Source organism: Natrix helvetica (assembly GCF_964273705.1).
Source record: "Natrix helvetica genome assembly, chromosome: 2".
In the NCBI taxonomy this organism is placed as follows: domain Eukaryota; kingdom Metazoa; phylum Chordata; class Lepidosauria; order Squamata; family Natricidae; genus Natrix; species Natrix helvetica.
In genome coordinates this window covers 253,095,544-253,108,853 of record NC_138552.1, presented here as the reverse complement: position 1 = coordinate 253,108,853, position 13,310 = coordinate 253,095,544, and the positions used below count along the sequence as shown (strand labels likewise).

The 13,310-nt window shown below is 38.9% G+C and overlaps 1 protein-coding gene across 1 annotated transcript in view; it reads left to right on the top strand.

The window, feature by feature from the left end:
• Positions 1-13,310, top strand: part of PPP2R5D (protein phosphatase 2 regulatory subunit B'delta) — a 63,706-nt gene that overhangs the window by 9,173 nt on the left and 41,223 nt on the right. Inside the window, exons 3-4 of the mRNA XM_081943692.1 lie at positions 11,157-11,364; positions 12,844-13,043. Coding sequence (XP_081799818.1) covers positions 11,157-11,364; positions 12,844-13,043 — 408 coding nt within the window. The remainder of the gene's footprint in view (positions 1-11,156; positions 11,365-12,843; positions 13,044-13,310) is intronic.

Genomic DNA, 13,310 nt, shown 5'->3' with positions numbered 1-13,310 from the left:
ACCCGCCCGCCTGTGTTCCTTACCTGCTTTTAAACTAACCGGGCCATTTGCACATGTGCGCGCAGCGTATGGTGCCTGTGCGACCTCAGCCGAGCAACTGGAGTGTCGCAGGGCGGTGGGCGTACATGCACGCGCAGCATGCGTGCCCGAGGTGGATGCCTGGCCTCGTCGCAGCGTACCGGTTGCGACGGGATCTGGAACCCACCACTGCCAAGTACCCGGACTTTGGTCACATGACCAAGGGGATGCTGCAACAGTTGAAAAAAACAGTTGAAAAAAAGTGAACAAGGGTCATAAGTAATTTTTTTCAATGCTGTTGTAATTTTGAATGCTCACTAAATGAATGGTTGTAAGTTGAGGACTACCTGTAATTGTTATGCCAAGTCCTCTTTCATTCCCTTGATTTGGCAGAATTTTGAAAAAGATTTGTGACAGCAATACCCATTTCTGCATAGAGTTTTGTGTTGATAATTCTCTTGTGCCATTTTATTAATATATTAATATATGCATTGTTCTGGGAACCAACAAAGGAGAATATTTGTAGCTCAAGGTTGAAATGAGGGGTCCTTGATGCTCTCTGGGCTTGTTTGTTTTCTTGCAAATGTTTCCTTACCCAAACTAGGTAACATCATTAGTTGTCTAGCAAGGAGGGCTGTTTGCTGTCATTTTGCCTGTCTGTGTGGGTGGGGGAGGTCTTAGAGAATCTTTGGGCTGTTTACTGATGATACTTTGGCAATTTCTTGATTGGGGTATTGCTTATTTGATTGCTGGTATGGAGTTAATCCAGGCTGATCTGAGTGCTGATTACTGGTGGAGAGGTGCTGGAGTCTTTTTCTCTTTTGCGCTGGTTGATTATCTCTTTTGCATATGCAAAAAAGATAAGACCACCCCCGCCCACACAGACAGGCAAGGCATCAGAATATAAACTGACAGAAAGCAGCACTGATGATATTACCTAGTTAGGGTAATGAAACATCTGCAGGAAACAAGCAAGCTCAGAGAATATCAAGGACCCATCATTGTTCTTGGTGTGAAATGCAAAAGAAATAGCAATCTTTCTAATATTGTTCCAAGAAAAACAAATAAATACTCACACCCTTAACAATGACAATAAGATACTGGAACATGAGTTCCATTGGTAAGAATATATCCAATAAATCTGCTATGGAAGAGCTGAGGACAGTTCTAAGGCACTGTGTGTGAGAGAATGTGTGTGATGTGATTGGGTTGATGTGTCCAAAGGCAAAAGGAAATATGCTGCTGAAATATATACTTGCTATTGTGTTACCGCGCTTGGCCTTATTTTCGAGGAGGTCTTAATATTTTTGAGGTGACAAGCGTGGTCACCTCATGGCTGCTGCTGTGTTGCAATATTTTTGGGGAAGCTTTATTTTAGCGCATGTGCTCAAAAGCCCGATTGGGCTTATCATCCGATGAGGTCTTATTTTTAGGGAAACAGGGTATTGATACATTGAAAGTCAGAACCATATCAGAGCAAAAATGTCAAGACTGAACGCTGAAATTCTGGAAATCCGTGAAGTCCAATGGGTCACTTAACATAAGAGGAGCGTCTTACTGTGGACATTAAAATTGTGGAAGCAACAATAGATGTCATGATTAATAAAGAAGTGCTAGATTCAATGACAAAATAATCTTGGTTTGAGTCAAGGTAATTCTTTTGAAATTATAGCAATCCACATCTGTGATATAACTGCCCAACAGTTCTATGCTCCTTTGTGGCATTGTAGAAAGTAGTACCCACCTGTAGAAAGTTAGCACCCACCCCTCCTAGAAGAATGAAATATATTAGGAAATATTTTATTTCCCCTAAAAGAGAAATATAAATATTAAAGAAGACAGAAACTCAGAGCTTCTACTTCCTGCCCCCAGCAGATATTTGGTGCCCATTGAGAAGGACTGGGCCAGCCTATCTACAAAACAAAAGGCCTTCAGCTCCAGGGTGATGAGATTAAGACATGACCCTCCAGGACATAATAGGATTATCTAGCAGCAGGGCTCACTGCATTGCAAAATCACCTGAGGACATTGCATCCCCCTCCAGGCTTCAACCAAACTTGATTCAGACAAACATGACCCCATGGGAGTCTGACTACAGCCAATAGAATACATTTCTTGCACAGGAAGCTCAAGAACAACGCCCAAGAGAAGGTATAAATAACTCCCACTCTCCACTCCATGTGGTCAACTGTCCAGGACCTCAAACATATGTGCTCCTGTTTATCAATAAACCATCTTTCCAATCAGCCTCCATGGTTCCAGTGTCTTTCTCCCTGCTTAGAACTGAACCAGATGTACAAAGATGATTAGAGGACTGGAGACTAAAACATATGAAGAACGGTTGCAGGAACTGGGTATGTTTAGCTTAAGAGAAAGAAGGACTAGGGGAGACATAGCATTGTTCCAATATCTCAGGGGTTGCCACAAAGAAGAGGGAGTCAAACTATTCTCCAAGGCACCTGAGGGCAGAACAAGAAATAATAAATATAATAATAATAATAATAATAATAATAATAATAATAATAATAATAATAATAATAATAATAATAATAATAATAATAATAATAATAATAATAATAAATTTTTATTTGTTAGCCGCACCCTCTCCCGAAGGACTCGGGGCGGCGTACAATAAAAACACATAAAATATACAAATGAAAAATACATATACAGATAAAAATAAACACATACACGTACGTACACATATACATATACATGGAGGAGGTATCAAATATATAAAATAGAATTTAAAATAGACAATTTAAAACACCCTCGATTAAATTACAAGATTTTAAAAAACCCGTCAGGAGCGATAAGGTAAAACTATGGTTGAGCCAGGCCAGCTAATTGGAAGAGGTGGCTCTTGAGCTTTGCACGGAAGGAGCGGAGGTCAGAGGTAGTCCTGATATCAGGGGGGAGGTCATTCCACAGGGCTGGGCCCGTCACAGAGAAGGCTCTGCTCCTAGGCGTCGCCCCCGACATTGTTTGGTAGACGGCACCTGGAGAAGTCCCTCTCTGTGCGAGCGAATTGGTCGTAGGGATGTATGCAATGGGTGGAAACTAATCAAGGAGAGAAGCAACTTAGAACTGAGGAGAAATTTCCTGACAGTTAGAACAATTAATCAGTGGAACAGCTTGCCTCCAGAAGTTGTGAATGCCCCAACCCTGGAAGTCTTTAAGAAGATGTTGGATAGCCATTTGTCTGAAACGGTATAGGGTTTCCTGCCTAGGCAGGGGGTTGGACTAGAAGACCTCCAAGGTCCCTTCCAACTCTGCTATTGTATTGTATTTCTTCCAACAGCATGAAAAGGAAACATAAGTAGTGCTTGATTTCTGACCATAATTGAACCTAAAATTGCAGTCATAGAGGTATCACATGACTGGATACAATTTTTTGGCATTTTTGTTTCAGAAATTGTTAAGCAAACGCGATGGTAGTTAAACAAATCCGTTATACCTAATGGGCATTTTTTTTTGCCCGAAACTGGAGGTAAGTGAGGAAACTGGCAAAAAAGTAAAAAATTGCAGTCATGTGACTGCAGGACAATACAAATAGTCATAAAGGTGAGCCAGTTGTCAAGCTCCCAAAATGCAATCATATGCCAAAATTCTGGCATTCATTTCATAGGGAATGAATTAAGAATTTGAAAGCAGTTTGAATTGTTTTCCCCAGAATATGAGACTGAAGGTCTAACCATCCTTTTCCCAAATAAGACACTGAAACTTCTATTTGTTTGTCTTTAGTAATGTATTTTATTGTCGTTTAGTCGCTATGGTGTTATATAGTCGCAAAGACTAAACTCTTTGTGACCCCAGGGACCTCCCTAATTTGCCCAAATTCACGTTCATTGTGTCGATGATGCTATCTAACCAATGTTTTATCTGTTTCTATTTATTTTCTGCCCCTATTCAGCCCAAAGATCTCTGTTACAGTATCTTGACTGAGCTGGAACCAAATATTTTAGAATATATATTTATTTATTAGATTTATAGGCTGCCCATCTCACTATCGAGGTGGCTCTGGGCAACTTAATATGAAATTAAGTGAGCCCCAGAAAATATTAGGCAATTTGGAAGTTTATGAAATTCCAGCAGAACAAGATTTTGCTTGTTTGTTTGTTTGTTTGTTCATTTGTGCATTCATTCATTCAATTTCTATGATTGCCCATTTCTGTCAATGACTTTGGACAACTCTAGATACTGCTCTTGAGTGCTGCTTGCAGTTTGTAAGGAAGAATGGAAAACACAGTGTCATCCAGTCTACCGGTATTTAGCTTATATGCAGAATATAGCGGACAAAACTAGGAGGAAATCAGAAATAGAAATTAAAATTACTGGAAATAGTATTAAGATATAATGTTGATATCATTTGGATTGCTGTGAGGAACACTTAAAAAAACCTCTTAATAGGTGAAAGATGGACGTGCAAAAGCTATTCTCTAGTGATACTAATTTTTAAAAGCAAATGTTATATCAACTACTAGTGCCAATGCTGTCACCGAAGAAGGAAGGCCTGGAGGAACGTTGTCCATGTGGTCGCGATGGGTTGGACACGACTTCACAACTAACAACAAGTGCCAATGCCATGCAAATTAGTGGAGAAATACTGTGGGGAAACCAATACTCAAAAATCTATGGAGATGGTAACTTTAACCATGAAATAAAGATACCTGCTACTTGGACTAGACAGCTAAGGACTATGACAAATCAAGACAAAATATTGAACTGTAAGGAGATTATAGTACCAACAAAGTTACTATTACTATTAATTATAGGTAGTCCTCGACTCTGTTCTTTTAGTGACCATTTGAAGTCATAACAGCAATGAAAAAAGTGATTTATGATCGTTTTTCACACTTATGACCATTGCAGCATCCTATGGTCACATGGTCAACATTCAGGCACTTGGCAACTAACTGACTAATATTTATGATGGCTGCGGTGACCCAGGATCATGTGATCCCCTTTTGGGAACTTCTGACAAGCAAAGTCAATGAGGAAGCCCAATTCACTTAACAACTGTGTTATTAACTTAACACCTGTTATGATTCACTTAACAACTGTGGCAAGAAAAGTCGTAAAATGGAGCAAAACTCACTTAACAAATGTCTTATTTAATAACAGAAATTTTGGGCTCAGTTTTGGTCGTAAGTGGAGGACTACCTGTGCATGGTCTTCAGAAAGGTTAAATGAACTTTGAACTATGATGCTGAAGAAAACATGATATTTTGTATAATAATAAGAACAAACCAATACTGAATACGGTAAAACCAGACAACTAATTAGAAGCACTAACAGTGACAAATGATGCAGAAGGAAGCCTTTAGAGATGCTCCTGATGCTTAGAAAATTTGAAGACAATAGAATAAAAAGGCTTGCAGAAGACAAGATGGCTAGATATTTTCAGTGATATGACAAATTTGAATTTAGAGGAACTGAAATAAGTAGTTACTGATGTGTAAGCATTGCTCTTTAGAAGGCCAAATTCTGAAGAAGATGAAACTCAAATATTTTGGCCACCTAATGAGGACTCACTAGAGAAGAGCCTAATACCGGGAAAGATTGAGGGAAAAGAAGAACGGGACAACAGAGAATAAGGTGGCTGGATGGAGTCACTGAACTTAAATGGACTCCAGGGGATGGTAGAGGATAGGAAGGCCTGGAAGAACATTGTCCATGGGGTCGCAATGGGTTGGACACAACTTCACAACTAGCAGCAACAACAAAGCATGGTGAAATGTTCCTTGGTTCACAAGGATCACAAGTGAAAGACTACTCAACATTCTATAACTAGAATGCCAAGTTTCTGTTTTTGTTTGGTTTGTAATACATTTTCAGGAGCATCTGTCTTGGGAGACTTTTAATTAGCTCTTTATAAGTCCCAACTGAATTTTCACTGAGAAAAACAATAGAAATTTATAAGAAGAATTGGTAACATAGTAAACACACTTTACTATTCAGTGACCTGAGTTGAAGGCCCTGGATTCAAACTTTTCCAAAATTCAGTGTAAACTGCTATGTTAGGAGTAGAGCAGAAGCCATTTCTGGACTCAGGAAACCTAATATGAGTCAGTTTAGAGATAATGCTAGATAGATTAGTGATCTTGTATAGTATAATATAGCTTATTATATAGAGTTTGGTCAACTCTGTTCTTACTATGATGACATTGGTTTTGCAATTTGATCTTTATAATTCCTTGGAGCTTCAATAGGAAAATCTTTCTTATCCTCTGTGTAGGTAGTAGGGTTTTTATTCACACTTCTCACAGCTGACAATTCTTAAAGCAAATAGAACTTCAAAATTTATATTGTCTGTGCAATTTAGTTCTCTTTTTTTTCTACTATATCTTTTCTGCTTTTGGTGTTATTTGATATGAAATTAATCTCTCAGATAAGTGACTGCTTATTAATAATCAGCAAGGATGAACTTAACACGTCATGGCTGAGTCATGCAGGGAATGCTTACCTTACATTTCTGTTGTTTTGATGACTTTTAGTTGGATGCGTGAATTGTTGCCTTTTGAAGCACTGTATTTGAATTTCTCTGGAGCAGTATAAGTATTCTTTCTATAACAATCTGATCATTCGTACATGCATCGGATAATGATGTGTTGTTTTAGATAAGAAATAGGGGATATGCAAATTTGAATCAACTGTGAAGAAAAAATACATTTTGATCATTGGTGAAGGGTATTATTCTTCCTAACCTTTTCCAAAAATACGAGTGCATTTAAAAACCTTTTTTAGCAGATTGATTTTGTAAGATTTTAAAATGAAATACATAATTACAAAGTAAAATACATTTTTAAAAGAGAGGGCAGAAAGATGAGCTCATCTTAAAATTACCTTTCCATGCATATTTCAACATTATAACATGAAACAAAGGCAAGTCAAGTAGGTAATGTGTTTTCTGATTTCCTTTTCTTCTCTACAATAGGTAGCACCATGTGAGCTTTTAAGTGGGGGTTTCTTAGTTTTGAATAAGTAAGGTAATGTAGAGCAGGCAATTCTGGATTACAAAATATATAATACCCGAATGTTGGTTATATGATATAGAAATTGTACCTTAAAACATCTGGAAGGTACTAGATTTGTATCACTAATTTAGAAGCTCAAATGTCTACCTTGTATATTTGCTGCACAAGAAAAGAAGACGTAAGTTGATTAAATAAATAAAATTCAGAGCATGCTGTGAAATAATTTTATTTTTATTGTCTGTAATGACAGGAAATCAAACCTTATTAAATGTAACATGACTGAATATAACTAAAATTCCAAATTAATTAGCACATTTCTCATCTGTTGTGGGCATACCTTGATGAATACATCATATAAAAGAACTACATATTATAAATATAATTTCAGTGGTCATTTTTATAGAAGTATTGTTTTGAGAATGCAATAGGCTTCCTGTTTGTATAAATTGCCCTTTGCTGTTCAAGATAAGAAAAGGCATGAATTGTCTTAGTGCCATTTTTTTCAATTTGTTCCCTCATATATTTCAGAATTTATGTATCTATTTTACTTTCAAGAGATCAGTAGGTCAAGTAACAAAATAAAAAACCTATTTGTTAATAAGCGCCTGTTATCTTATTAAAGATATCAATGAAACTAGAAAACTATTGTTTCCCATTTTATCGAAACCATAAGGCTGTGATTATCAGCATTAGATCATACCAATTTATTAAACCAACTTCAAATTATGTGCTAAAGCCTTCCCTTGTTCCAAAGCTGGTACTATAACTATATATGTTTTGGTTTGGGCAGGATAAAAATCAGTGCTTAATTAAAGCACAAAGAGATAGTCTTTGGTTAATGACCATCTGTTCAGTGACAGTCAAAGTTTCTGCAACACTGAAGAAATGGTATTTAAAGTCTAGTGCCTGTAAAGTTAGGTTTTGCAGCTCTCTTGGCAGTCATACTAGTCACATATCAGAATTTGGGCCAGTGCTTCAGCCCCAGTGCTGCTTCTGCTACCATTGCCATTTAGGGGTGCCACCCGAAGCCCAGTGCCACCCCCAATCACCTCTGTTAGCCCTTTCAGTCCCAAATGACCTTCAACTACTCGTTCTTCCCATTGCTAATAAGGTGCCCTGTGAAAGGCAATTTCTGGCCACACCAGGCCTTCTGCTCTTCCCCACATTACACACATGTGCAGCCTTCTTATAATACTTTGGAAACCCTCAGAAACCTCGTGAAGCAACACAAAGAGGCTGGGCACAATTTGGAGAAGTACAGTACATGCAATTTGGAGAAGAGCACACACCGCCTTGTTGAAGATATGTTGGGCAGAGCCATTGGAGCACAGGGTAGCAAGAATGGCTAAGCTTTGTTCTGGGGTGGCTGGCTTGAGGTGGCACTCCTTGGTAGTATTAGGGCTGAAATAGAGGCCTCGGGGTGGCAGCAAAGTCTTTTCTTCAGCCCAGTGCTGCTGTTATTGCCACCATGGAGTGCTGCTATATAGGGTGGTCAAAAGGAAAGAGATGAGGGACAAGATGAGGGGGGAGTTCAAGAGAAGGCAGTCTCCTACCTTAGGCTCAGGGCAGGGATGGACAAAGCTAAAAATGGCTTGGATTGGGGTCAGTCCTTACCTAATAACTGCTGAAATAATGATGGCAACAGGGTTGTCCTTGCTATGTGACATGATCACGTGATGTTGTGCTTTATAACCACATTGCTTAGCAACTGAAATTCTGGTCCTAATCACTGTTGTTAACTGAAGACTTACCTGACTAGAAGAATGATTTTTGTGTGAAAAGCACTGATGTGTGAGATTTTACTTAAAATTACAGAGTCTTTGATTGACCTTGGATTGTTCCTACATTTTTCACATACCGTATTTTTTGGAGTATAAGACGCAGCAGAGTATGAGATACACCAAGTTTTTGAAGAGGCAATTTTTTTAAAAAAAGTAGGTAGGTAGATAGAGGGACAGAGAGAGAGAGAGAAAGAGAAATACAGTAGGTAGGTAGGGAGAGAGAGAGAGAAATAGAGAGAGAGAAAAATACAGTAGGTAGGAAGAGAGAGAGAGTAGGTAGGTTGGTAGGTAAAGGGATAGAGAGAGAAATAGAGAGCGAGAGAGAAATACAGTAGATAGGTAGAGAGAGCGAGAGAGAAATACAGTAGGTAGTTAGGGAGAGAGATAGAGAGTAGGTAGGTAGAGGGAGAGAGAAAGAGAGGGAGAGAGAAATACAGTAGGTAGTTAGGGAGAGAGATAGAGAGTAGGTAGGTAGAGGGAGGGAGGGAGAGAGAGAGAGAGAGAGAGAGAAATACAGTAGATAGTTAGGGAGAGAGATAGTAGGTAGGTAGAGGGAGAGAGAGAGAGAGAGAAATACAGTAGGTAGGTAGGGAGAGAGAGAGAGTAGGTAGGTAGGTAGATGTTTCCAGGTGTATTTATCCATGTGCTGGAGAAGGAAATTGCTGACAATCTGCAGCACCTAAGACTTTGTTTCTGCTGGCACAGCACTTGACCAATGTAATTCTCATCAATCACTCTAACTAAAGAGCTTTCCGAAAGGAAAAAAAAAAGTTTTTACACTCTGCAAACCTCCCCAAAACGGCCTGTTTTTTTAAAAGGCATGAATAGCCTTTGGGGGGCTTGCAGAATGCTCCTGGGAGGTGGGGTGGGGGTAAAAAACAAGCAAAAAACGGCCTGTTTTTCGCAAAAACTGGCCCGTTTTTTGTCAAGAAAATTGGATGCATAGCCTTATGGAGGCTTATAAAGTGCTCCTGGAGACTGTGGGAGGGAAGGGGAGCAAAATTGAGCAAAAACCGGGCCGTTTATTGCGCATGTCTGCCCGCCCCAGCCCCCAGGAACTCTCTGAAAGCTTTCATAAGCTATGCATGGCCATTTTGGTGAAGTGGGGAGGGGGCTTCGGGAGGCAAAAAATGCTGTATTTAGTGTATAAGACGCACCCAGATTTTCAGCCTCTTTTTTGAGGGAAAAAGTGTGTCTTATACTCCGAAAAATACAGTACGTCTATCTGAGCTGTACCACTCACAATTGCAGTATAAAACAAGTAGGCTGGGAAATTTGTCTTTGAGTCTTTCTAGTATGATTTCTTGAACTATGAAAGGAGAAATGAATACATACATGAACAAAACTTATTTAAGAATACCAATACTGTTTGGACTGGGCCTCCTGGAGCAGTGTTGCCATCTAGATAGGAATAATACTGAGCCTTTTTGGGTGTTGGTAAAATTAGTACTGCATTGTATATATATCTAAAATTAAACTCCAAATTGCCACCTTTTAGTAATTTTGTGTGTGAGAGACACAGTTATATATGTGTTCATAATTGTATTTTTTTCTATGTATCTGCTAGCGCTGCCACACTAAAAACTGGCCGTGCTAGGGCAAAAAACTGCTGCTAATTAAATGTAGTTATCTACATGCTGCAATTCAGTAACAAAATATAACAATAACACAAATCAAATATACTGCACCAGGGAATGCTAGCTTAACGATCCGTTTCTGAGGTGGAATCCCAGCTCTCAAATCAGACTCATAGTGGTTCGCTGTGGAAACCAGATCTTAATAGCTTTTCTGAATGCCAACAGGATTGGTGCTGATATAATCCTAGGGCGTGCTGTTACGCAGAAGGAGATAGTAACTGAAAGATACTTCTTCATGTTTGCAGATGTTAATGCTTTTTTAGAGGGACCTTTCAGATTTATTTATCAGCACTGATTCCTCAATACTGTGTGAGGGTCTTCCAATGGATCATTCCCCAGGAGATTTAATTCCAGACTGTGAACCCCCAATGGCTACTATTGCACATTCCACAAAGTAAATATTTTTGAAATCCTAGATATATAGCAGTAGCACTTAGACTTATATACTGCTTCACAGTACTTTTACAGCCCTCTCTAAGTGGTTTACAGAGTCAGCATATTGCCCCCAATAATCTGGCTCCTCATTTTACCCACCTCAGAAAGATAGAAGGCTGAGTCAACCTTGAGCCTGGTGAGATTTGAATTGCTAAACTGCAGCTAGCAGTCAAGCAGAAGTAGCTGCAGTACTGCACTCTAACCACTGCGCCATCTCGGCTCTTAATTTATATAAATAATTACAATATAATTAGATTTTTTAAAAATGTACATATTAACGAAAGCCTACGTTCTGTGTTTTTCTTCAGATCCAGCAGCAGCAGCAGCAGCAGCAGCAACAACAACAGCAGCAGACCTCAAATAAGCGTCCCAGTAACAGTACCCCTCCACCAACCCAGCTGAATAAGATCAAGTACTCAGGGGGACCCCAGATTGTAAAGAAAGAACGACGGCAAAGTTCCTCTCGTTTCAACTTAAGCAAGAACAGGGAGCTTCAGAAGCTTCCTGCCCTTAAAGGTGAGAACAGATTTTCTGGGCAGGGGCAACAGGTTGTTAGGAAGATTTCAGCAGAGGAGCAGACGGCTTTAACAGCCATGCTAATTTGAGTGGCTGTAGTACAGAAAGGAAATACCTCTTGAGTCTGACAAGATATCACACTGCATTGCATTGTATTAAATTTTCCAGGGATTTGTCATTTAGGAGATATAAATAATTGTAGTTATTCTCTCAGGTGGTTAAGGAATTTACAAGGAGATCATGGCTGAGACAATTAATCAGTCAGAAAGCTGATGTTGTGTAGTTGTTAAGATAAGGTTTAAGGTTTAAGTACCCACTAAATAATGATGTAGCTCATTGCATGATTTGAGGTCAAACATTCTTAGTCCATTGTTTTCACAAAGTTATGAGGATAAAATGAGGGGAATTTCCTTTATGGCTCACTTCACGTTCCTAGAGATGGTCATAAATAAACTATATTATGGATTAGCCAAATTCCATACTCAGCACAAGTTGCTTCCATATATTTGCTGAGAAGTAAGCTAGTAAAGTGTATGAAAGATTTGGCTGTCAGGGGCATTTTGCTTTGCTAAGTCCCTGGAAATCTCTATGCAGAAGATACTAGGACCTTGGATGGATCTGTCTCATGCCTGGGATGTCATATGGGTTTTGTATTTGCATGCCATCATTCCCATGCAGGTGACAGAATGTAACGCCTCATTGCATAAAACTGACTAAATACTTTTAAGAGGTAATACATGTATTGATTGTGTTGAACAATTTAGTATTTTGTGTGAGCTCTCGGTGCAGAAGTTCTGTGTCTTCGGCAAGTAGTATTTCCTTCCCATGAGCTCATTTGGTTTATCAGAATGATCATCTTCACAACCAAAATACTGAGGCCCTGCCAGTGTTAACTGATAGTTGTGAAAGAAATCACAAGTAGTACTGCTTTCATTATTTACTACGTTTTAAGGTGTGGTTCTGAAGGAAACATGGAATATTTAAGGTGTGGTTCTGAAGGAAATGCATGGAGGATAGGGAAATGAATTGAAAGAGTCCTATTGAGAACAGAATTGTTGACTAGACAGATGGACAATTAACTGACTTAGGAGAACAGTTATTTTGATGAGAAATAGTACAGATAAGTGATACATTTATTACTTGAAGTACTACAATTGTTTTATTTTCTCTTGCTACTATTAACTTATATTCCATGGCTGTTTAACCTATTTTGCAAGACTATTTGTTTCCCTGTTAGATAAGGGAGGGGCTGGGTGTAGGAGGGAAAACTTAAATTCCCACATGGTTGATAACTGGAGAGCAATATGAACATCTTATCTATCACAACAATATAGCCTGTGAGCCTAGGGAAAGCAGAAGAGACCTTATAACGGTACAAAGAAGGAGAAGAAAAGCTGCTATGTAGTCTTTTTGGATTTTGGAAGATCAAAATACTTAGAGAAGCAAGGAAATATTTTTGTCCTTTATCTTCTCCCTCAGATGCTCCTCCTCATGAACGGGAAGACCTCTTCATACAGAAGTTACGACAGTGCTGTGTCCTCTTTGACTTTGTTTCTGACCCACTCAGTGACTTGAAATTCAAAGAGGTCAAACGAGCAGGACTCAATGAAATGGTGGAATATATTACTCATAATCGGGATGTTGTCACAGAAGCTATTTATCCTGAGGCAGTTATCATGGTAAGTATTGATCTACTTCTGGCTGCTGCTCCCAGTAAAGCAGCTTAAAAGAGGGACAGGCAACTTTTTTTCAACTTCAGGATACCACTGTGCCTTCTGGCTTATGACACCTAAAAACAGAAACAAGTGGAATTAAAAGATGATAAGGGACCAAAAACTAAGACTTATAAGAGCAGGCTAAGGGAACTGGATATGTTTGAATTTGAGAACAAATATAATAGCATGCAATAATAACTTAGGAATATAAAAATACTTTCCCAGTTCTTG